General features: G+C 42.5%; 1 protein-coding gene across 1 annotated transcript; it reads left to right on the forward strand.

Moving 5' to 3' along the window:
* Nucleotides 1-369: 369 nt before the first annotated feature.
* On the forward strand, nucleotides 370-13,952 carry LOC113937590 (sulfotransferase 1C2). The gene is made up of 7 exons (XM_027622119.1): nucleotides 370-520; nucleotides 983-1,108; nucleotides 7,864-7,961; nucleotides 10,597-10,718; nucleotides 11,169-11,265; nucleotides 11,397-11,577; nucleotides 13,936-13,952. The coding sequence occupies exons 1-7, from the start codon at nucleotides 370-372 to the stop codon at nucleotides 13,950-13,952; spliced, it is 792 nt and encodes a 263-aa protein (XP_027477920.1).
* Nucleotides 13,953-26,082: the final 12,130 nt, after the last annotated feature.

The raw sequence follows: 26,082 nt of genomic DNA on the forward strand, positions 1-26,082 counted from the left end.
GGATGAACTCTGGAGACATTATGCTGAGTGAAATAAGCCAATCACAGAAGGACAAATAATGTATGATTCTCTTTATATGCAGGACCTAGACAAATTCATAGAGACAGAAAGTAGAAGGGGATGGGGGGAAAGGGGCAATGGGGAGTTAGTGTTTAATGGCATAATTTCATTTTGGGAAGATGAAAAAGTTCTGGACATGGATGTTGGTGATGGCTGCATAACAGTGGAAATGCACTTAATGGCACTGAAATGTGTACTTAAAAATGGTTAAAATGGTGAATTTTATGTTATGTGTATTTTACCACAATTGTTTTAAAAGTCCTTTCTATCCTCTGCCCGCAGGGACTCCCCCTCCCATTGCAAGACAGTATGGCCCTGGCTACAGCGTTGGAGGGACAGCTACAACTGAGAGAGGTTGCGGGGGTTCCCCTGCAGCCTAGCACTGTGGACAACTGGAGCCAGATCCAGAACTTTGAGGCCAAGCCGGATGATTTCCTCATCTGTACCTGCCCTAAATCAGGTGACAGTGGGGCCAGGGGGACAACCAGACTCCGGCTTGTGGAGTCAGCAAAGGTAGCTCACAACAGTTAGAATTCCCCTTCATACAGTGTTTGCACTCATTCAAGGAGAGCTGCTCCTTCTCTCTGTACCATGACAAGGTGATCTCGGGATGATCGTGTCCTGGGTTTATCCAAGGTCAAGCATAATTGTCCCTGGTTAGAGGACCCAGCCTGCTGGGCTCTGTCATGGGCTGCTCTTGGGTGACAGTGTCATGTGCTTTGCCTCTGCTGCTCCTTCTCTCCATAGAGACCTTGTGGGTTTTTCCCACATGAACATCCATCTATTGTAGCTGACAGGATCCCGACCTGAGGGGAAGTTGAACCAAAAGCCATCAGTCTACATGTCCCCTTTTCTCCCCAGAACACTTAAGACTGATTGTCTAACTGGTTTCTTCTTCTCATCCTTTCCACTTGGGCCTCAGGGACCACATGGATTCAGGAAATTATGGACATGATTGAGCAGAATGGAGACTTGGAGAAATGTCAGAGAGCCATCATTCAACACCGCCATCTTTTCATTGAGTGGGCTCGGCCGCCCCAGCCCTCTCGTGAGAGCTCCTCCCTTCCTGTCCTGGCTCCTTTCTCTCTCTTCTTTTAAGACTTTATTTTTTAGAGCAGTGTTAGTTTTACAACAAAGTAGAGGCACAGAGATTTCCCACACATGCACAGCCTTCTCCATTATCGATATTCCACCCCTCCCCCAGGTGGTGCATTTGTTACAATTGATGAGCCTACACGGACATGTCATAATCACCCAAAGCCCATAGTTCACATTAGGATTTGTCCTGGATGTTGTATATTCTATGGGTTTGGACTAATGTACAATGACCTGGATCCAGCTCTGCACTACCATAGAGAGTAGTTTCACTGCCCTAAAAATCCTCTGTGTGCTACCTGTTCACCCTCCCTACTCCCCGATCCCTGACAGCCACAGATGTCTCCACAGTTTTACCTTTTCCAGAATGTCATATAGTTGGAATCATATTGTATGTGGCCTTTTCAGACTGGCTTCTCTCACTTAGTAATGTGCATTTCAGTTTCCTCCATGTCTTTTCATGGCTTGAGAGCTCATTTCTTTTCAGTGCTGATTACTATTGCATTGCTTAGATGTGCCACAGTTTATTTACCCATTCACCTACTGAAGGGCTTCCTGGTGGCTCTCCTTCTTCCTTTCTCTTCTTCTCTCTCCTGTCTCTGTCTTCTCCCCTCTGTTTTGTCTCTTTCTTCTCCTCTCTCTCTTGCTCTCACTCTCACTCTCATTTCTGTCACCATGTGTTTTCTCCTCCTTTCTTCCTCTTTGATTCTTTCTACCTATTAGGTTATTCTAATAACCTAAGGTTATTTGCCAAAAGTGAATCACCAAGTAAAAAGGAATCTGCCTTATTTTCTTCTTAAATGCTCCCTCTGCTGTAGAACACACAGAGAGGTTGGAGAGCTATTTATGGAACAATTCACTCTTCTCCTTACTCCACCCATACAAATGCTCAGTGCAGTCAAGGAAGTGCCAGATAACTAGCAAACATAATGCATTTGCAGCCAACTATTTCTCTCTGTAGGGAAAAGTTTTTAGGGTAATACTCAACCTAGAAATTTTTTTCTTCAAACCAAAAAAATGACAAAAGACAACCAGAAGGGAAAAAAGCCATTCCAGGTAACTGGCAGCTGCTGGAAGCATTTTGCAGAACAAGGATAGGAGGAAGGCCTACTTCTCTGTTTCAGGTGGAAACACACTTAGCTAGAGCTACAAAATTAGAGGCAATACAACTCTAGTGTTGAAGTCTAACTTGGAGCAATTGTGGATAAAAGTCTGATAAATCTATGAATGCCTTAAGATAAAGAAGTTCTTGATCTGACACCCATAATACCTTAAACCAGCACAAGGGTGCATCCAAGTTAAAACAGCCTTGAGGCATTTGCTTGTCCTTATAGTTCTACTTAGCTGCTCAGACTCCTCTGGTCCTCAGTTCCTGTCTGTCTGGTTGACCACTAGCCTAGCAATCCAGTGCCCGGTCTGACCCCTTCTCTGAACTACCCGTGGGGCTCTGACCACCCCACACAGGGCCCTCTCCGCCTGCTTAACTGTGATCCCACTCTGTGTGTAGTCAGGGCCTTCCATTTTTGTTGGTGTCTGGTCTTCTGATCCCTTGAGCAGCAGGATGGCATAATGGTTAAGGACGGTAGTCCTTAACCCTTAAACCAGGGTTTAAGTCCTGATGCCACCACCTGCTCAGTGACCTTTAACAAGTTACTTACCCTCTCTCTGTTACAGTTTCCTCAGATGCAAGGTGTCAGTAGAATTAGTGCCTACCTCGAAAAGTCATTGTGAGGATTAAATGAGTTAATGTGTGTAGAAAGCTTAGAGCAGTGCCTGGCACAGAGTAGATCCTATTTAAGTGTTATGTATTACTGACCACTTCTTAGGCTAAATCCTTTGCCCCACAAGGGCATATGTTCCCTAGGTCATCCATGCCCAGCTTTTGATCTCTCTTCTACATCCCACTGCTGCCACCATTGTCTTACCTCTGACAATTTGGGACATTAAAAAGAGAACAAAAAGCCTAAGCATGATTTCTAGTGAGGCATCCTTGGCAGTGGGGGGCAGAGTGTGCAGCCACTAAGTTAGCATAAGAAACAGGATAGAACTTCTCTCAAGGCAATGCCAGCAGCTGCAGAATTCAAGAAAGGATGATAACCAATAGCCCAGCATGGCACATCATATACAAAACAAGATGGTTCTTTAAAAACCAAGGTGCCCCATTTCCAAAAAGGTGACAGTTACAGGCTTTATGGTCTTTCCAGCTACAAACAGCGGCCAGGTGGAGACTCAGCTGGGCAGTGGTTTTATTTCAGGGTAGATGGTCCCTGCCACCAGAGGTAAGGACTACCATTAGGAGGGCAAGGTGGTTGCTGAAATAGACTAATGGTTATTGGTCAAGTATACCAACCACCCTCAGAGGGTTCAAGAGTGGGTGGACACTGCTGGATGTAGTGTGAACTTGTGTCCCACATGGCCAGTCTCCCTCCCAGGCCTCCTTCCACACCCCCTGCTCCAACTCCCAGCTACACAGCTGTTTGACATCAAAGGTATTGCATATGTGACCTAATGAGAGCAGGGCTGGGAAAATTTTTAAAAGATGTGTGTGTGTGTGTGTGTGTGTGTGTGTGTGTGTGTGTGTGTGTGTGTGAACTAACTGTATACAGGTTATAACCCCCCTCAGCTCAACAAGTATTTATAATACATGCCCTGGGCTGCACTTCTAAGACTCCACACCTCCACTTGCCCTCAATAATTCATGGTCCAACAGAGGAGGCAAATGCAGACTATATGGTGACAAGCAGTGAGTATGTTGGGTGGAGGTTAACATAGGACACCATGGTCAGGGTGAAGAATGTGCTGGAAGACCCATGCCTGGAGAAGGTGACACCTGCAGTTACAAGCAACTACTGCTGTTGCTGTGTCTCTCCTGCCAGACCGCAAGCTCCTTGTGCAGATGAGGAGGTCTGGAAATGACTCCATTGGCCCCCTTCTTCCACAGGTCAGGCTCGGGAATAGACTTTGTAACCTCAGGTGTTTTCATGGACACTCTCTCCTGCACTTCTCAACCCTGAGGCTGAGCACTCATGGCAGAGTGACAAGGGAATGAGACCATCCCAACCAGCTCTTCTGGGTACTGATATGAGACAGAAAGAGAAGAGAGTGAGAGAGAGAGAAGAAAAAATGTATAGTATACCTGAACCTGTGAAAGAAAACATTGGTGGAATGCTCTATGTAAAGCCCTAAACCCGCAGAATCTCTCTCTGCTCTAGGGGTTCTTTGGCAGCAAATTTTGAAGCTGCAGGCCAGTCAAGCCTGCCAGGAGGACTGCATGTAGAGGAGGAAAACCCAAGTCTACCAACCTCCTTCCCACATAGGGGTCACTGGGCCCCGGAATTGAGGGGCAAACACGCTCAGGTCATCACAACCTTCCTCTCTCTTCTTCTTCCTTCTCACCTGGACCCCTGGTTTCTTGCATTTAAAGGATGGTTATGCACTTAAAGGATATTTGTGATGTTTTAGTCAGATTTTGCAGGTGTTTTATAACAGGAGAGGTCTTCATAGTGTCTGGGCCACCATATTGCTAACAGTGGAAGTGTCTGGAGAGACTCCTAAAGAGCGAGTGTTAACAACCAGGTGCCCAGAGATGTAGACAAGAAAGATGAGGGGCCTGGAACAGCAGGACAAATGTAAAGAGCTCTGAAAGGTAACGTGTGAGCAGGAAGCTGCTAGAGACAGGACAGTTTTATAGGTCTTGATAAGGAATATGGACTTTAAGTACAGACCAGTGGTTTTCCAATTTTTCTTTTCAGTACCAGGATTTTTTTATTAAAAAAAAATTATTGGGCCCTATGATCCAACAATTCAACCTCTGAATATATGCCCAAAAGAATTAAAAACAGAGACTGGAAAAGATAACTTGCACACTCATGTTCATAGCAGCTGTATTCACAACAGCCAAGGATGGAAGCAACCCAAGTGTCCACGGACAGATGAATGGATAAGTAAAATGTGATACATACATGCAGTGAAAGATTATTCAGCCTTAAAAAGGAAGGAAATTCTGACACCTGCTACACCATGGATGAACCTTAAGGATATTATGCTAAGTGGAATAAGTCAGTCACAAAAAAAGACACTGTATGATTCCACTTATATGAGGTATCCAGAGGTATCCAGAGTAGTCAAATTCATAGAACCACAGAATCAGAAAGAAGGGTGACTGCCAGCGGCTGGGGGAGGGTGCAATGGGGAGTGAGTGTTTAAAGGGTACAGAGTTTCAGTTTTGCAACATGGAGAGTTCTGGAGATTTGTTGCACAACAACGTGAATGTACTTAGCACTACTAAACTGTACTCTTTAAAAGGATTAAGATGGAAAATTTTACTTTATATGTATTTTACCACAATTTTTAAAAACTATTAAGGATTCTCAACACACAAAGTAAGCAAACTCAAAGATGACCAGAATGAAGCACATCCTTTCAATACCACCCTGAATCCCGCCCCCTCAAACATACAGCTTGGGGAGCAAGTGTGAAAAATCACCTTGAGTATAGAAGGCTTCCAAACAGAAGAGACACAGGGTCTGAGCTGCTCAAAAGCAGCAAAAATTTGAAGGCACCAGGGAACATTTACATTTTAAGGTATAGGGAACAAGACCAGTTCCAGACCTACTCCTTCCCAGGGTGAAGGACCCTGTCTTCCTCCTCTTTACTGGGACCTGCAGAGACTCTTCCTCCTTGCCAGGCCTGGGAGAATAACCAAAGCCATATGCTCAGACAGACCACATGTACAATTTATATCAGCCAGAGGGCAGTTTGCACTGACAGTGACCTTCCCTGGGATCCAGATTTTTAAAAGTCAAACAGCATTCCCAGGATGTCTGTCAGGGGCTAAGAGAGGCATCTCCTCCACACCTTCCTTTCTACCCCACCCCCATCTTTGGAAAACCAAGCACTGACTGGAGGCTCAGTACTCAGGGGAGAAGACATGTGGAAGGCCAGTGTGCAAGGCTGCTTCAGAGCCTAACTTTTGATGCTGACTCATTTCTCAGCACTAACTCTGCTCACTTTGCATAAGCCTCTAATTCCACTAGAATGGAAGCTTCTTAGAGAGAAGGAGCGTGTCTTCTTTAACTTTGTTGCCTTTTACCCTGCACTAGGTTCAGGCCCCAATTCCAGTTTGTGGGTGTGGGCTGGGGAGGGGATGTCCTTCACACACAACAGATTCTCTCTGACACCAGCCAGATGTCCTACAATTCAACCCCATTCTGACACTACCTACCTGCTGATAGCATCAGATCCCACAGGTTAAGGACTCAGTCCCACGAAACTGCTCTCCCTGCACTTCAGGTGCCAACTGCAAGTAGTAGGTCCCCAGGTTACCCACAACTTCTGTCCAACTTGACTACCAATCAGGGATTGCCACAACCCCTTCCTTGGCCAGACGGGAGAGATGCCCCAGACAAAGTATAGGGAGAGGATGAGAAGCTTCCATGCCTTCTGCAGGCACCACTCCCTTCAATCTCCATGTGTTCACCAACTGGGAAGCTCTCCAAACCCTGGACTTTGGGGGCTTCATCAGGCAGGCATGATCCATCATATACTCCATTTTCAGCCCTCTCCCCTCTCTGGAGAATGGGGGGCAGGGCTGAAAATTCTAAGCTTCTAATCATGGCTGGTCTTGCTGGTGACCAGCCCCCATCCAGGAGCACTCCCTGGAGTCACCTCATTAGAACAGGACACCCCTGGGGCACCTGGGTGGTTCAGTCAGTTGAGCGTCCAACTCTTTTTTTTTTAAGATTTTATTTATTTATTTGACAGACAGAGACAGTGAGAGAGGGAACACAAGCAGGGGGAGTGGCAGGCACAGGGAGAAGCAGGCTTCCCACTGAGCAGGGAGCCTGACAGGTGGCTTAATCCCAGGACGCCGAGATCATGCCCCAAGCTGAAGGCAAATGCTTAACGACTGAGCCACCCAGGTGCCCCCAGCATCCAACTCTTGATTTCAGCTCAGGTCTTGATCTTGGGGTCGTGAGATCAAACCCCACATCAGGCTCCCCAGTGAACGGGGAGTCTGCTTGGAATTCTGTTTCTCCTTTGCCCTCTGCCCCTCCCCCTGCTCTCTCTCTCTCTCACTCGATCGTTCTCTCAAATAAATAAATAAATCTTTTTTTAAAAAAAAAAAGAACAAGACACCCCTAATCACCCCTATCAACAGGGGTTTCAGGACCTCTATGCCAAGAAGCAGCGGCAGAGACAAATATAAACTTTCTATTATCTCACATCCCCTAACCTCAGTCTAACACAACGATTGCACAAAGCAGGTGCCCAATGTTTTAGAGTACAGAGTGGAAATCATGACTCACATGCCATCAAGTATATATATTTTTAGAGATGAAACAAGCGACTAGCACATAGGCCAGGTACATGGGCAGCCTGCTGCAGGCACGCAGGGATGGGCACTGGCTAGGAGGTGAGAAAGGCCTGTGCTCTGCACCCCCTCCCCCCGCTCTTCCACAACACCTAGCTTGTCCATTCTCAGCTTCCATCTCCTCATCCTAAAAGTGACAGATTAATATAAGCTCCCTTCTAGCTCTCAAGCTGTAGGAGTCTACAGAAGTGATGGTAATCTCAAAATCCCAAAGGAAAGTCAAGAGATAAAGAGAAAGATGGGAGGTGATGGGACATTCTGGACAGATCCTGGAATATAAGTTCCCCCATGCAATACCTATACTATGCAGATGTTTCCTCTTGATTTACTTAAAGGGGTGGAAAAAGCCAAAGCAATGCCCTCTCCACAGATACTAAGGACTCACCTTCCAACTCAGCTCTTGCCTCTGTCTTTCTGGGAAAACAACTGCAAGGTAAGACAGCAACGGCTTCCCTGGAGACAGGTGGGAGACTAGGTCTCCTGGGAGGAAATGCTCTAGTCCCTACAGTGTCATCATATTTACTCCTCCACCATCTCTGAAGGAAATGTTGACTGTTGATCAGCAAATAAGAGAAAATGTAAAGTTCTATCTATACTCAACAGGATATTTACCTGAACGATTGCAAGCAAAATACGGAGGCAAAAGCCAGACTGAATTTTTGGAAAGAACTAGAGATAGTGTCCGCAGTGACCCAAGGGTGTGGGCGATTAAGACTTATAATAGAGCAGAGAAGAAAAACTGAGGGGAAAGAAAAAAGCCCTGAAGATCGTTTAAAAGGGTAAATAGATGGAGCAATATTTCTTAAGGGGAACACTTGACCTCAGCCTCTGGTAAACTCTGGGCTCTTCACTTTATTTATCCTGGGACTTTATTTATTCTGCACTCTTGTGCCTAATCAGTTCCTGGCACATAGAGGATATTCAAAATGTGTTTGCTGAATGAATAACAAGTGAGCAGCTGTAGAGTGAATGGAGGCAAGGGAAGAAACTGAGGTGTCAGTGAGCATTGGTAAGAAAGTTTTCTCAAAGGTGGGAATGAAGGGAACAAAGGGCTTAGAAGGGCGTATTTCTAGGGAACAATACCAATTATGGGAGTCCTTTCAGTAAAGTTGTATAAGGGAACAAGAACCTCCATTTCCGGATTATGACCAAGTGCCCTGAAACCTTCTGTATGAAACATCTAGCAATAACACATAACACATAACAAGTTGCCTTTGTAAATGTGTAACTGAGATCCAGAGAGTAAAGGAAATCCCTAAGTTCCACAATAAAGGGAGCTGAAACTAGAGAAGAGGTCACTGAGATTGGAGCTGCGCTGTGGGTTCTTTAATGATCTGGATGATCTGGAGTTTCAGTGACTGCATGGAGTCCAAGCCCAGAGCAGAAGGAACTAGAAAAGTGAGGAACCAAAGGTGGGACAGCTGAAGGGCTTCATCCTCAATGGATAGGTGGAGGGGGCCAAGGCAGACGCCAGGAAACCTCTTTGTCTTGACCTGGGCTCTCAGCTGCTCTGAAAATGTGTGGCCATAGGCCTCCTCTCTCAGGGAGGAGATTCAACGTTGTAATTCTTACATTGTCCAAGAAGCCCCAAGCTGAGAAACCAGCATAAGGTGGTTACCATTGCCAGCACCCCCAGGATGACCCGCAGAAACAAACATGGGGAGGACACAGCTTTAGCTTGGGCAGCCAGAGTTCCTGCTTGAGTTCAAGCCTCACATTACAAAATACACAAAGAAACAAGCCAGCACGAGAAAGACAGTGTGCAAAAAGCACAAACAGCAGGGTTACACCTCAAGGATTTCAGATATTAAAATATCTGAAGTTGTGTAAGAAAATGAAAGATTGAATCAAAAATAAAAGATGCTATTTTTAAAACAGAATTTCTTATTAAATTAAATAGGATTTCTGTAACTGAAACAATATATAACATTTGCTATAAAAATTCAACGATAGGTCTCTGGTTTGCCAGCATCAGGTGGCTCTCCCCCGGGGACTGAGGAAGGTGATTAGAGCAAGTGGACAGTGGCCCAGAGTGTGAGAACCCAATAGGGGAGGCATAGGCTCGGGACTGGTTGGCTTGCATGTAAAAAGTGAGCTTGATAGTGAGTTGTTACTATCTATAGTAACCAGCTATAACTGTTAGGGGCAGACCATCCAGGGTCGGCCAGGCCCCAGCAAGGTCAGCAACGCTTCTGATTCAAAGCATCAGAATATGGAAAATGGCATTATTGACATTTTGGGCCAGATAATTCTTTTTGGTGGGATGGGGCAAGGGGCTACCCTGAGTATTGTAGAATATTGAGCAGCATCTCTGGCCTCTACTCATTAGATGCAAGTAGCACTATCACCCAAAATTGTGACAAGCAAAAATACCTCCAGGCATTGCCAAATGTCCCCTAGCAGGCAAAATCATTCCCAGTTGAGAACTGTTTTATGGTAAAAAACCAGCATCACCATGAAATGATTAGTCACAGATCTGAGGTAGCTAGTCAATGAGGCCAGCTCAGGATGATGCTGTCCGAATGTGAGTCAAGTACTTAGCAGTCATGATGAGATTAAAGGTCAGATTTGGATAAAGTGAAAGGCTGGGAGGGTAGGAGGATACAAGGTTGTTGTCAAAATGAAACCTAACAGGATGCTTTGTAGAGCAAGAGTTGAAGTGATCTGAGATGAAAATAATAGAGTTGATGACAACAGGGGAAAAAATAAGACCATGAAGCATCCTGCTTTTCCAGGAAATGGAGATGAAGGTATTAGGAGGATCATCAACATGCATGTGGGAGTTGCTGTCTGATGCCGTAGTTGCTACAGAATGATTGGAACCTGACAACTAAAGTGGCACTCAGGAGTCAGGTTACTTACTAGGACTGAGTTTGGAATAGAGGAAAATCAGCAGAGAAGCAAAGACAGCCAGAGGAGGAGGGGTTCACCAGCCAAGTCGAACTGCCAGCTCAGAAGAGCTGAGCCAGGTGTACAAAGCTGCTCTTGGCATGGAATTCACCTGAGTGAATTCTGTGAAAATTCACTTTTCATACCATCTTTTACCCACCTCTCTCCTTATCCCGAAGTTCCTTTATGTAGCTCGAAATGCCAAAGACTGCATGGTTTCCTACTACCATTTCCAAAGGATGAATCAAATTCTTCCTGACCCTGGTACCTGGGAAGAGTATTTTGAAACCATCAGTGGAAAAGATAAAGAATAATCCTTCACATCTTTGCATGCCCACTCCAGGTAGGTTCAGTCTAGGAATCAAGCATAACATTTTGATGCCTTAGAAGGTTGTGTTCCTCCTTAGGCATGTCCTACCTCAGACTGGGACTGGGAGGAGCAGGCTGACTGAGCTCAGAGTGAATACCCACAGTCCCAGCAAAAACCTCTCACCTGATTTGAAAGCCTTTATGCTGGGTCATTTGACCTGTAGAGTCACCTGCATTCCAAAGGGTATCCTTGTCCCAATATCAGGGCATATATGATTATACACAATAAATATGAAGCCACTTTAGGTAGCATGTTGGGATAAATTACCCCAAGGCTGTACCATACCACATCACCCTCCAACTCAAACACATCAGGACTCAGGACATATCTGAGGCTTTGGGTGATCCTTTTGTAGACTCTTCTGTTTCCTGTGTCTATTATAGTGGGCTGGGGTTCCTGGTATAACCATGTGAATGGATGGTGGGAGATAAAAGACAGATACCAGATTCTCTTCCTCTTCTATGCGGACATAAAACGGGTGAGTAAAAGCCCTTTGGAAGAACCACTCCAAGCTATTTCAGGGCTGCGCTTCTGGGAGGGACAGCCTGAAGAATTTAAGAATGTCCTGATACCTTCTTCCATTCTAATGCAATGTTACTGTCACCACAGGACCCAAAGCATGAAATTCAGAAAGTGATGCAGTTCATGGGAAAGAACTTGGATGAAACAGTGCTAGATAAAATTGTCCAGGAGACATCATTTGAGAAAATGAAAGAAAATCCCATGACAAATTGTTCCATAGTTCCTAAATCTATCCTGGACCAGTCCATTTCCCTCTTCATGAGAAAAAGTTTGTGTGGCTTCAAATACTATGTAAATATAAATATCAATCAAACACTGTCTAGTAATATACTGTCTGCTTCTTAGCAAGAAGATGTTAGGTTTTACTAGTTTCAAGACAGCACATTTAGCCTATTAAAAATAATCTGCTGCTAATAAGATGGGGATTTGATCTTGTTACAGAAGAGAGCTCTCTGGGGTATCTGGTTGCAAGAAACAGAGAGTCCTTCTGGCCAGCCCCAATACGAGGAGCTTTTTAGGAGGGGTCATGTGCTGGTGTAAGGCTAATGTATTCTCACAGCTAGTTAAGAGCAGGAGCAACCATTGGTCCAGACCTCATGGGCATCCCTGGATCTCAGGATTAGGACCTCAGGAGCAGAAGGGTACAGCTCCTTGCTCGAAGGCTCCACCACTTACAGGACTCAGCTGCCCTCCATATGTCTGCTATGAGTGCCTTCCTCCAGTGATTAGCTTCCTGTCTCTGCCCATTACACCTTTTTCCTACTTTATAGCTTCTGCTCACTCAGCTTCTGCTCATAGCTTGGTCCGGATCATGGGTCAGACCTGCTCTACATCATGACTTCAACTATAACTACTGTTGAGCACTGCCTTGTTCCCTTAATATTTTTTAGTTCCAGTTCCCAAAAGAGGAATTCTAAGTGCCCCAGCTAATACTTTTTGAGGGGAAAAAAGGGCTTTATCATTTTTTAACTTAAAAAGTAATACATGTCACTGTAAAAAATTAGATCAACATGGAATTATATTTTAAAAAGTTTTCTTCACCAAAACCCTGTTCCCCAGAAGAGACCACCAACAGTATGGAAGTCCCTCTCTGTTTAAAAACACAGATTTCTGGGACATCTGGGTGACTCAGTCAGTTAAGCATCCAACTCTTGATTTCTGTTCAGATCATGATCTCAGGGTTGTAAGATCAAGGCCCACAGTGGGTTCATGCTGGGCGTGGAGCCTGCTCAAAATTCTCTCTCCTTCTGCCCCTCCCCCTTCTCTCTCCCTCTCTAAAAACAAACAAACAAACAAACAAAAACAGGGACTTCTTTTTCACACCAGGGGAACCATGTGTGCTACTGCTTTGCAACTTGTCTTCTTTTTTTAATTTATTAGTTTATTTTGTTGCATTTAATTTTTTAAAAGATTTTATTATTTGAGAGAGAGAGAGCACAGAGGGAGAAGAATTTTGTTGCATTTTAGAATCTACAACAGCATCCCATGCTAGTTAAGCAAACCAAACAGTGCCATTCCTTTTCTCTTCAGATAATCAAAGGCAATGATTTAGCAAGAAGCCCTTCTTTAGATCCATACATACCTATCTTTCTATACACCCTCATTCCCTCAGGTTCATACATGTGCAAACAAAGATATATACCATGATGAAAGCTAAATGTGGTCATAATATACTCCTTCACTTACCAGAATATCAGACATCCCTCCAGGGCAAGGCATGTAGGTCCATGTAGCTCACTGTTTTTAGTGGTCTCATGTTGTACCAGAGTATGGATAGATATATCATAACTCATCCAACTATTTCCCTAGTGAAGGGCACTACAGTTACTTTTTTTTGTCCTAATGAATAATGCTACAGTAAACATCTTTGTATGTATGTTCTTATGTCCCAATGCTTTTATTTCTGTTGCACAACTTTCCAGAAGAGGCAGAGGGAGGACAGAGTATTTCCCCTTTTTAACATTATTTTAATAGTTACTGCTTAGTGAAAAAGCTCATACATATACAGTACTATCTCATTCTCATTTTTCCCAAAAGTTTTCTTTTGTTGAGATGTAACTTACATACAAAAAAATGCACAGCTCTGAAGTATACAGTTGAATGTGTTGAAAAATGTATACACGTTATACCAGCACCCCAATCAAGATATGAAACATTCTCATGTCTCAAAAGTTCTTTAGCATGCCCTTTCCTGTCTATCTCTACCCTCAGATACAACCACCCTTCTTATTTCTGTCAATATAGATTGATTTTGTCTGTTCTTGGACTTCATATAGATGAAATCATACAGTATGTACCTTCTTATGTCTGCTGTCTGTCACTCAATGTAATGCTTTGAGATTCCTCCATAGGGCTGTGTCTATAGTTCATTCCTTTTCATTTCTGTGCAGTAGTCCATTATGTGAATATACCACAGGTGGGGCCAAAGCAGTAGTGCCTTTGTGTGAATTGTCTGCCTGAGCTAGGAGCCCACTCCCTGCACAGAGCACCCCAGGGCCCTTCTCAGAGCAGAGAGCTGCAGAGGATAGGTGTGCATTGAAGGGAAGGTAGAGCGAGGCAGGCATGTTGTTGGGCCACAGAAACTTTCAATCAGAGTGACAACCCCATCTTGGTTTTCCTCTTCTAGGTACTGTGGGGGATTAGAAAAACCACTTCACTGTGGCTCAAAATGAGAGATTTGATGAAATCTATAGGCAAAAGATGGAAGGAACATCAACAAATTTCTTCACAGAACTCTGAGCAAGACGTACATAGAAAGTGGATGACAAAAATGGGGAAGCGATCTTCAGTCCTTCAGCCCAGCCCAAAGAATCTCTGAAAGCATTTTGTAAAAGTATACAATTATGGTACCACTGTCTCTGTGATTATTAACAGTATGTACAAGTTTTATTTTTTTTTAAAGATTTTATTTATTTATTTGTTTGAGAGAGAGAGAGAGAAAAAAACAACATGAGAGGGGAGAGGGTCAGAGGGAGAAGCAGGCTCTCCGCTGAGCTGGGAGCCCAATGCAGGACTCGATCCCAGGACTCCGGGATCATGACCTGAGCCGAAGGCAGTCACTTAACCAACTGAGCCACCCAGGCACCCCGAGTTTTATTTTTTAGACTGATCATGTTTAATGCTATTTTCTCAACCATTCTTTCCAAAGTAAGAAATAAAGTGGCTTAATAAAGTAAAAGACTTGAATACTGCAAGGATTTTTTAGGTCTCCATTATTCTGGAAAGTGCATCCTCCTTTTTAAGTCTGTAATATAAAATACCTTGGGTACAAATATGCAAATATTAGGTTATATCTATATTGATAATATGAAATCTCTGACATCTGTCCTGGCCATTCAAAGAAAGCTCCAGCTGTGCTAGGTTCTGGGGTTCCACCTGATTACCATGAAAGGGACACCTTGGTAAATAAGCAAATGAATGCATAGATGAATAATTACAGGAAGGCGTGCACATTTCAGATCACACATTCCCAACTTTGAGTTCCAACTAGTGGCATTCCAAAGCTGAGGGCAGTAGAAGCAATTTGCCTCAGGAGAAGGCAATAAGAGGCTGAATTAAGCCAACTAAAATTCTGACTGCTTTTTATTATCACCCTTCTCTGGCAATTCTAAACAATGTGAGTGATAAAATACTCTGGGGTGAAGGGGGAAGATCTTCTATTAGCTCTAAATTCTATTTATTTTATTTATTTATTTGTTTGTTTGTTTGTTTATTTATTTGAGATGGGGGCACAGAGGGAGAGGAACAGAGAGAATCCCAAGCAGGCTCCACACCCAGCAAGGAGCCCCATGTGGGGCTCAGTCTCACAACCCTGAGATCTTGACCTGAGCTAAAATCAAGAGTCAGATGCCTAACTGACTGAGCCACCCAGGTGCCCCTATTAGCCCTAAATTCTAAACAATTGCTTTGTTACTACCAAGTTTTAGTCATATCTGTGTAACTTCAAATTAACACCTTTTTATTGGGTAAAAAAGTTGTCTATATCTCCCACAACTGGCAATTTTAGATTAATATTTTTTGCTGTTTGGTTTCATGTCTATTTAACTCTGTATGGAAGTTAATTCAGAGAACACCCAGGCATAGAGCCAGCCTCTGTAACTAACACACAGATGCAGCTAGGTCTGCTTCCTTTCAGGGTTAAATTCATTACAGTTCAGGATCCTTCAAGTTCACTTCAGGTACAATTTGTGTCTCTGCTGCATATGAATATCCCTATGTTTAAACAGAAGTAGATTCAGAACAATGATAGCATAGTGATTGTAAGAACAAAAAAGCAAAATTTGAATTTCTTCAATTCTGTCATTCTTTGTGACTTCTCGGAGTTTTTGTTTTTATTCACAATTTAAAATAGTGAAATTTAAAGAAGTGTGAACTGCAAGATATAAAATTTTTGTTTAGTAAGTGCAAAGTTTTGTTGTTGTAGGAAACAGTTTGCTGATTTTGAAAAATATGGAAATTTAAATTTTTAAATTTAAAATGGAAACTTACTCTTTTCTCTAATTGTTAGTAATGGTTTTAAAACTCAAGAGTGAATCAAGAAAATGAAACATTACATCAGTGGTATGATATAGTAATTGAACTGTACAGGAACTGTAGGTCATCTTTAGGCAAAACACTTCTTCCCTGCCCCCCACCCCACCAAAAGAATACTTATAGAAATTTTCAACAAAAGAAAACTATGGTAAAACTGTGCAGGATTCCAATGAAGATTAATTTATAAAGAAGAAGGGAGAAGAGAAGAAAGGAAGGAAAAAGGAAAGATAAAAAGGAAAGAAAGAACAAAAAGAAAGGACAAGCTACCTAACCCCACATGACCAGTTTAAATTGCTTCAGGCCCTTGATCACTTACAAAGAAAGCCAGAATGCTACTCAGCCCAGTCACAATGAGATGTGTTCTTAGGTCTTCTCGTGAACCATTTCAGAGCATGCCAGGAGTTAACACACAATATCTCCCATTGTGCTTAGTCATGATGTGATAAAATAGAAATTGCAGTTACAATCAATAGCTACAATCAACAGCACTGCAAGTGAAATCATACCCCCCCCATCCTCTCTTTCCAGTGAGGCACTTTCTTCCCAGCCAGCTGGCTGCTAGAACCACCCCCAAATCAGACAAGCTTGCATGCACCTTGCTACAAGCTTGTACGTTTCTGAACATCTCTAGTGAGACAACCTACATTGTCTAAAATAAAATATTTTGCTCTCTTTGTTATTTTTGTTTGTTTTGTTTGTTTTTTCCACAGGGCGCCTGGGTGGCTCAGTCGGTTAAGCATCTCCCTTTGCCTCAGGTCATGATCCCAGGGTCCTTGGATGGAGCCCCGTGTCAGGCTCCCTGCTCAGTGGGGAGCCTGCTTCTCCCTCTCCCTCTGCTCCCCTGCTCCTGCTCTCTCACTCACTCTCTATGTCAAATAAATAAATAAAATCTTACAAAAAAAATATGAATACTTTTTCCCAATGGCCACAGAGCAGAAAGGCCAAATTCAGCACCCCAAAATGGATGATGTACAGGGAATTTTGTTGACCAAAGCCATGTACGCCTTTTGGGATAAAATCCAGTACTTCCAGGCTGGACCTAATGATCTTATTGCCACCTATCCTAAAGTAGGTGTGCAAAATTGCTCAGGAAAATAGGAAGGCAGGTTGTGGGAAGCCAAAGAGCATGTCAAAGAGCCAAGACTTTTCAAGCACATACCCTCATGTGTAACATAGGGTTAATATTCACACGTCACCTCCAATCTTCTGGTTATTCCTATTGGCAGAGCAAGCAGCAGTTGAATAGTGCTAGGCAATATGCAACAAAACACAAAGTACTGGCACATATGCACACACATATACACATGCATGCATACACATACAAACCCATACAGAGTCAGGCAGCAGTGTCATCTATCCCTGCCCAGGAGTGAGGTAAGTACATGTGGAAGTAAATTTTCCTAAACCTCCTACTTCCTGACTCTGAGCATTCCCTCAGCTCTGTTTCCTTATAATCTTATTTTATTTTACATTTTCTCCTCATATCTTCTTACTTCTTCCATTAGCTCTTGATTATGGAACAGGCAGAAGAGAAATCAATCCAATTCCCAGTCAGTTGGTGATATATATGAAGTGATAAGAGTGAGCCTGCCTCACACGCTTGAGAAAATGCTCTAATTCCTCTGGTTTTCATTTCCTTACATACATAGTGAGGAAGTGGAAGAGAATGTTCTAAGATACTTTCATTCTTTGTTTTAATAAAAATTTACTGAATTTTATAGTGTGCTAAGCACTGGGCTATGTATGACTAGAGACCTGAAGATGCGTAGAAAAATAGTCCTTACTCCTAAGTATAAGAGAGGCTAAGATGTGGATCAGTGGAAAGAGAAAGTCCTTCAGCCTCAGACTCTTCCACTTATAAACTGTGTGACAAATTAATTAACCTCTCTGGGCCTCCCATGTTACCCAGGTCCCCAGCTTGAGCATCTGGGAGGATGGTGGGTTTAGTCTTCCCTGGGGAATTAGGAGGCACCCATGAAATGTGTTAGTGGAGACAGGACCCAAAGAGACCACTGGACTAGAGAAGTAAACAGGAGAGTCACCAGAACTTGGCCAGGAAGTGAAGCCATGAAAGAGGCTGCGATTGACCATGGAGAGCATGTTGATTGAGGAAAAGGCCCTCCTGTGGAAGCAGAGTACATTGATCAATATTGATCCAAGCTCCTAATTAAAGGGAAGGACAAAAAAAGCAAGGGCATTGAGAGCACTGGCAAGAGTAGCTGCAGGGATGAAGGCAGAAAGGAGGGACAGATTGGGAGAAAGAGTGGTGATAAAGGGAACTTATGGCAGTGATGTGTTTTGATGAAGTGAAGAAAGTGCGATCGACTGGCCAGAGCACTGACTTGTGGAGGGCAGGCTGTTAGAGAAGAGTATCTCTCTGTGACCATAGCTCCCAGGACATGCAGGGGTAATGTAGTCAGTGATAGAGTATTCTCCTTCATCATCCAGCAAACAAAACCATCTAAATAGAAACATCTTCAAATTAAGTTTCTTAAACAGACATAAATAAAGTAAAATCAGTTCACAAGTTTAGAAAAGGCCAATGGAATGCCTTCCCACAGATCATTAAAACTTATCTTCCAATTGATGGCACCTTCCATTTGGGGGGAAAAACTGCAAGGTAAGAAGCAGGAAAAAAAGTGCTGTTTTATGAAAATTAAAAGCCCATTTAATTTAAAGGATTCTGGATTTGTAGAAATTTAGGCTGAGCTTGTTTGCTTTTTAAGAAAAATGTTTTGCTAAACTATTAATTGTATAAACAAGATTTCAGAAGGAATGTTATAACCCAGTTACAATTTACAGAATTAAATGGTTCTGAAGTACTCTTATATGTTCATTATTCCTACACAAATCAACCTCTCCATATGTTTACTAATAAACTGTGATGTGCACAGTTAATGCCCTGTCGCTAATTATAGAGAACACTGAAACGCTATTAAGTAAAATTGGTTAAGACCTCTTCTTGAAAAGATTGATCAGTGGTTATCCTAACTCATCAAATGTAATTTAATGTAATACATCATTATTGTTTTGAAGTAATTCTGAAATTAAGCTTGTCCTTTAACTTGCATGTCTTCCCTCTCCACTAGTTCACATTTGTGAGTTATTCCCAGTTGTTATCAGGTCTCTTAAAGGAGCTCTAGGAATGGCCTTGGGTACCATGTTGCTGGCTACTTATACCCCAAAGCATATCATAGTTTGCAATGGAATAAACTCCTTGACCATTACACCAATAGGCAACCCTAAGGTCCCAGGGCAATGTCAATTCACAGCATTCAGGGTATGTGGGGGGTTGGGATAATTGGACAATGGGCTTAAGGAGGGTACTTGATGTAATGAACACTGGGTTTTATATGCAACTGAAGCAACTGATGAGCACTGGCTTTTATATGAAACTAAATTCTACCCCAAAAGTAATAATATACTATATGTTAACTAACTTGAATTAAGATAAAACAAAAAAAAATTCACAACTTTCAAGAATCTGAGTCCTTAGAAATTCTTTAGAATGGCTCTTAGAAATTCTTCCATGGCTTACAGACAGACTAGCCCTTTCTGCATTTAATGCAAGGGGTAATTAAAGAGAAACAACTAATTGCTATGCCTCAAACATTTTAAATATCAATAATCTCCTGTCTGAATTGGAATCCCTTCTTTCTAGCTCAGTCACCATCACTTCCAATTACTCTGCTTATTTTTAAAGATTTTTAATCTATTTATTTGTCAGAGAGAGAGCGAGAGCACAGGCAGGGGGAGCAGGAGAGGGAAACACAGGCACCCCACTGCGCAGGGAGCCCAATGTGGAACTCAGTACCAGGGCCCTGGGATCATGACCTGAGCCTAAGGCACATGCTTAACCAACTGAGCCACCCAGGTGTCCCCCAATTACTCTGTTTTTTAATTGTTGTCTTCAACTTGTAAATGCCCGGGTCTGAGTCCATTCACCTTTAGTTTTCTCCCTTTCAAACTGCAGATCTGCTAGACAAAAATTGTGTAAGAATGCTACAGAAATCACTGCAAATTCCAGTGTCTCTCCTCAGCCAGAACAGTCACTGCTTCCCCATGTCCTTCTGTCTCTATGTGAAACTTTATTCTGACTTCTCAAAGCCTGAACCCCCAAGTCCCCTAGTGACTATCTGGATCTTCCTTCTGGTCTCTGGGACAGATAGGACCCCCTTCCCACCTAAGGCTGACCATGTCATCTGTGTTTCGTTCAGCTCACACCCACTCCACAACTTCCTTGATGTCCTGTCAATGATCCTTTTTCTCATTTCTCTAATGGCTTGTGAGGGAGGGGTGTCTCCAAGGAGCTTTCAAAAATTCTCCCATTTTTACAAAACACAGCATACTCAATTAATTATTTGAATAATTGTTTATTCTTTGACTTCCTTATTAGAATTTATGTGCGCTCAGGGCAGGGATCATGTCTGTTTTATTCTGTATTATATACCCAGTGTCTAACAGGTGCTGGATAAATATTTGATGAATGAATAAATGAATGTGGGAAACTAACAGGGGGGAACAAATCAAGAAGGGAGTGATCAATAGTGGCCAACTTATAGAGAGAATAAGAGAAAAGAAAGAAAAAAGTTTCCTTTGAGTTTAGCAAGGAGATGGGCATCACTCATTCTGGAAGTCCCCAGAAATTCACAGTGAGTGGGTGCTAGGAGTCTAGTTCATTCTCGTAGTGCGGCTTGTGATGTGCCTGCCCTCAGGCCAGTGCAGGAGGAGCTGATGAGAACATCACACCTAGTGAAGGGCTGGAGCTGAAGCAGGGGAGGTTTGCATAAGCTCCACACCAAGAAAGGGAATCTGCAACTTTAGCCATAAATACGGCCAGAACTTGCTAGGACTTCTTAAATTTTTGAAATTTTTAAGTTGTTTTATTGATGTCCCATGACTACTTCCCCACAGTGAATACCAATAAAACTCTCAAATAAAAAGTGTCCATGTGCTTAGCTTCAGGGTCATGTGAAAGGGGCATGCTAATGACCCTGTCATCCTGGACAAGCAGTCTAGTGTAGCAAACTCTGGAACCCGCTGCAGGTGTTTGAGCCCTGGCTCTTTCAATTATTAGATGTGCAACCTTGTGCTAGTCACCTCACCTCTCTGGCTTTAGTTTCCTCATCTGGAAAATGGGGTCAATAAGCATACTGACTATGATACTGTGATTTATAATAAGAAATATATATTTGGTCTTTATCTCATTCATGGCAGAGAGCTCCTAAAACCCTGGACTTTCTTAGGTGATGAGAGCAGCACAAATGTTTTTGTTATGTTAATGAAGTGACTTTTGGAAAGTCTCTAAGTCATCTAGGAAGGGGAGCTGGTTACCAGGGAAACAACCATGTGATTGGAAGGTTGGAAATTTGAGCCCCACCCCTGACCTCTGAGGATGGGAGAGGGACTGGAGGTTGAGTTCAACCACCAGTGGCCAATGATTTAATCAATCATGCCTATGTAATTAAGCCTCCACAAAAAAACAAAAAGACTGGCTGGGTTCAGAGAACTTCCAAGCTGGTGAACATGAAGAGATGTTGTGAGAGTGGTAGACCCAGAAAGCATGGAAGCTCCTTCCCACATACTTAGCCCTACATATCTCTTCTCTCTAGCTGTTCCTGAGTTCCTTTTACATAAACTGGTAATCTAGTAAAGAAAATGTTTTTCTGAGTTCTGTGAGCCACTCTAGCAAATTAATTGAACCCAAGGAGGAGGCCATGGGAACTTCTGATCTCTAGCCAATAGGCCTGGGTAACAACCTAGACTTGGAATCGATAGCTCAGGTAGGGGGTAGGGAGGATAGTCTTGTGAGATTGAGTCCTTAACCTGTGGGATCTGACACTGTCTCCATTTAGATAGTGTCAGAAGAGAGTTGAATTGTAGGACACCCTGCTGGGGCTGAGAATTACCTGGTGGTGTAGGAAAAAACACTCATGAATTGGTGTCAAACTCATACCTATCTCATAAAATTTGAGGAATAGATGAGCTGAGCATATAAAGCCCCTGGGACAGTCTCCAGCTAGCCAGCTTGTAAGCATTCAGTAAGCTTTGTGGGGTTTTCGTTTTGTTTTGCTATAATTAGTATTAGTAGTTGGGAGAGTCATATTAGCACTACCACCACAGAGAGCTAATTTGGGCAATGTCAGTTTTCAAAAAGAAATGAAACAGGTTGAGTCCTTGGATCCTCTGACAGAGAAAATGGAAGTAAAAAGACCCAGGCTTGAGCAAGAGCCCTAGAAATTTGTCAGAAGATTCAGTATTAGCCAGAAACAAACAGAATATTATTCTATTTCCTGAACAAAGAAGAAAAATGTTAAATTTGCACAAACCAGGAATAAGAGCATTTGAAAGATTTCCTGAACCAAATTGCTCCTCAAATTCTGCTAGAGACCCTGTGCATTTGTTTGCTCCCTGTGGGAACAGTCTTTTATTTGCAAATAAGTGATGACACAAATAATAGAATTTTTTTATTATTTGTGTCAACACTTGTTTGCAAAAAAAAAAGAATTTTCTTTCTCTCACCCCTGGTTCACCTACCATTACAAATAACCTATATGGCAAGGAATGGCAAGGACAGTGTCCTGCTATTACTGCCATAGGTTGACTATATCCCCACTGGCCCTAAAACAGGGAATCAGTACTCTCAAGCATCTGTGAATAGGGAGAGTGGATCTCATAGGGTCCTATGAAATCTTAGCAATGTCTACTCTACAGTGAGAATAAAGGAAACAAAAACAGTCCAGCTCTGAAGCCAACTTCACTAAGTGCTCCCCCTTGACACCTCAGCCCCAGTCTAGGGAGCCTTGACATACCAGCTTTTAGGCAAGGGAGCCCACTCCCATGTTTTCTTTTTTTCTTTCAGTGTGCAGGGGTTCCTGGTATGACCATGTAAAAACGGATGCTGGAAAGAGAAAGACCAAGTATGCATCTAATCCTGTACTGCTTCTACAAGAAAATGAAAGAGGGGAGGCAATGCACCTCCCCATTCACTGAATACATATTAGCAAAGCAAGCAAACTACCAGGATAGAATATGCACATGCACTGTCTTGCACCATGCTGCAGGAACCAGACATGGATTCCTAGACCCTTACAGCTGGGTCAACTGGTTGAACCACGATGGCCTTTGGAAGTCCAAAATAGTTTTCACTCTCTGGGAGGTTCTTGGAGGCAAGAATTATGCAACTGGCTTCTATAGACACCTTGGTTCTCAAATTGTATTCTCACTTTGTTCTCAGAGATAATTGGCTTCTAGCTTTATCAGATCCATGTCAATCACATAAAACAGTTTTTTTTCTCCTACTGATGTTCTGTTTGGCTCAAAGCCATTGATTAACTTGTTCAACTCCTTGGAGAAAGGTTCTGGCAATCTTTGGTGCAAACAAATATTGCCTAATACTTGGGTAAGCCATACTTGGATTATAAAAATACCTAAGTGGATGATTTCACTACTTTATTTCCTCCAGTTTCAAAAATTCAGAAATGAAAGTCATCTTCCTATATGTTTCATATTAATCATAGCATTCATGCTCCTTAGAAACTAAAATAAATATTTAAAGACATACTCATAAGCTAAGAGATATTCCAAATGGAATATTAATGAAATATCTTTCTGAGAAGGGGTATCTAGTACAAAATCCAGGATAAAGAAAATTTTGTGGGTAAGAGGAAAAGATGGGAATGGGGAACATCAGAGCAGGAACTGTTCAGTGAAACTACAAGGAAAAGAATTTAGCTCTATGTCTGGAGCAGGAATTAGGGAGGATGGGGTAATAGAACAGAGACACAGGCCCACAAAAGCAGGGTGAAAATTCAGTCCTTTGCTGGAAGACATCATATGTTTCTGACAGGGAAGCTACAAGAAGACAGTTGACTGGTAAGAAAAGCAGAAGAAATACAGAGAGAAAGAAGTCAAGATAATGTAATACCCCTGAATTTCAAGATGAAGAGCACCTCATGTTCTTTAGGTGAGCAAGACCAACAAGATCATAAATACTGAGATGGGGTGAATTGAGAGAACTTCTCCCAGATTTTGTTTCCTTGCTTTTCTTGATTCTTTTACCAAAATCCCCTAATGATTACTTGTTGCCCCCACACAGAACCAGGAACATGAAAAGATAATAGCACTTATGGGGAAGAAGACAGAAAGAACTATCAAAGGATTGCTCAGCACACTTCACTTGCAGGCATGAAGACAAACCCAATGACCAGCTACACAACCTTGCCTTGTAAAGTTATCAACCACTCCATCTCCCCATTTAGGACAGAAGGTACTTTCCAGCCATCATGAAGTTCTTTGAGAACAATATAATTGCATAGCTAATATTCTGGGAAGGAATATGCTCATTAAACTTTTAACTGTCACTAGGCTGCCAATAATTCTGAGATTTTCTCAAGCCATTATTTGAAAGAAAATAGATTGCGATATATTTTTGTAATAAAAATTAGCGCTTTTAAGTTGTGTGTAAAATTTCACTTCAAAGAGAAAGCATTCAGAATAGACTTCCCACTCAGTCTCTCAAATATGACCTCATCGTCTTTCAGGGATGATGGGATATTGGAAGAATTATTTCAAAGTGCACAGGATGAAAGGTCCAGTGAAGACTGAGAGAGGAAAATGGCTGGTACTTCCCCAACCTTCCACACAGAACTCTGCAGAGAGGAAGACAAAATCTAGAATACTCAGGGGAAATGTTATTACCTTATCTCATGTTTCTTTATTTTCCTTATCATTGATTTCCTTTAGAAATGACTTTCTGATCTTTCTCAAATTGTTCAGGCAAGAACTAGAAATTATGTACATTTTTTCCTTTTTGCATGCACCTAGAAAATAAAAACATTATGGTAACTAAAGGGCTGGTCCTCAAACACAGACTGCATAGATGTAACAGCACCTGTAGAACTTAAGAGACTGGTGGTTATGTCTCTAAAGCAAGGTACGAATTTCCTGAGACCTGCTGGCCAAGTTTTCCTTCACCTGGCCCTGACCTTCCCAGTAGGAGTAGCTTCTCTAGTGGGCAACTGTGTCTCAAGAATTCCACAGTGGCTTCATTAAAACTCTTAGACCTAGACCACAGGCTAAGACTTTTCACCCGGCCTTTCTTTTATCCCTCTCTCTCCTCCACAGGGTTTGGTCCTGCACCATGCTCTGACAGCCCCTCCACATTTTTCTTACACAGCCATTGGCCCCATTAAGTCTTTTATGTGCCAAGTGTCTGCTTCTCACTGAAAAAGAGAACATTATTCTCCCTTTGTTAGAGTGATCTGTACTATTAAATTCAGATGTGCAAGTAAATATACTGTTTGAGTCATTTGAAACTGGTCACACACACACACAAAAAAAAAAAAAAAATCAAGAAAAAACACTGAAGTATCCCAACAGCAGCAGCAACTTCAGAATGACTGAAATTACTAACACTGAGAAGCTGGGAGATGGGGCACCTGGAGAGGATACTCCAACCTTTGGGGAGGAAGCACTGCTGGGCCCAGCTCCTGTCCCTGAAGAGACCACAATGAGGATGGTGGCATTAGTGAGTGAGGTTACATAACCTACACATGGAGTGCAGCTGCTGCTGCAGGAAGGAACTGCCACACGGGAGGAAGAAAGAGCTCAGCTTGGGGTCCTGCTTACAGAGGGAGCAAATCAAGGTTCTTCCTCTTATCTCTCAGTATCCCTATTGCAGAGACTCAGAGGGGCCAGCCAGCCAAGCAGAAACCTGGACTGCATTGTTCCAACCCCTGCATCTCAAAAAAAAAAAAAAAAAAAAAAAAAATACCACAGACTGGTGGACTCGGACATGAGAGGCAGAAATTTAAAGGCTGGGCCAACCAATATCTGACTTTTTTAAATCTCAAAAATGGCAAGTTAGGATGGTTCAAACTAATACATATACCTCATGTAAAAAAAAAAAAGACTGGGAAAATATCTAGACTTATCTAAAAGAAATGAAGCAATCAGCTATGATATAGTTAGCACACACTTCGTTTCTTTCCACCTCCACTCTGGGATTCTGGGTGGAAGGTCTTCTCTGCTGAAGTTCCCACAGAACCTGTAGCAGCAGCAGCAGTAGTAGTAGTTGAGAAACAACTGTTGAGAAATGACTGTTTCCCGAATGGCATGTTTAGTGGCTTGCTTGAAATTTCTGATTAATGTCAACGCCCAGCATGCCAAAGGAAACATACTACAAAATAGATGAAAAGTATGGGCTCTAAAATCCCTGTAAGATGATAGAGAGAAGAAT

Source organism: Zalophus californianus, chromosome 8, assembly GCF_009762305.2.
Source record: "Zalophus californianus isolate mZalCal1 chromosome 8, mZalCal1.pri.v2, whole genome shotgun sequence".
Taxonomy (NCBI): Eukaryota; Metazoa; Chordata; class Mammalia; order Carnivora; family Otariidae; genus Zalophus; species Zalophus californianus.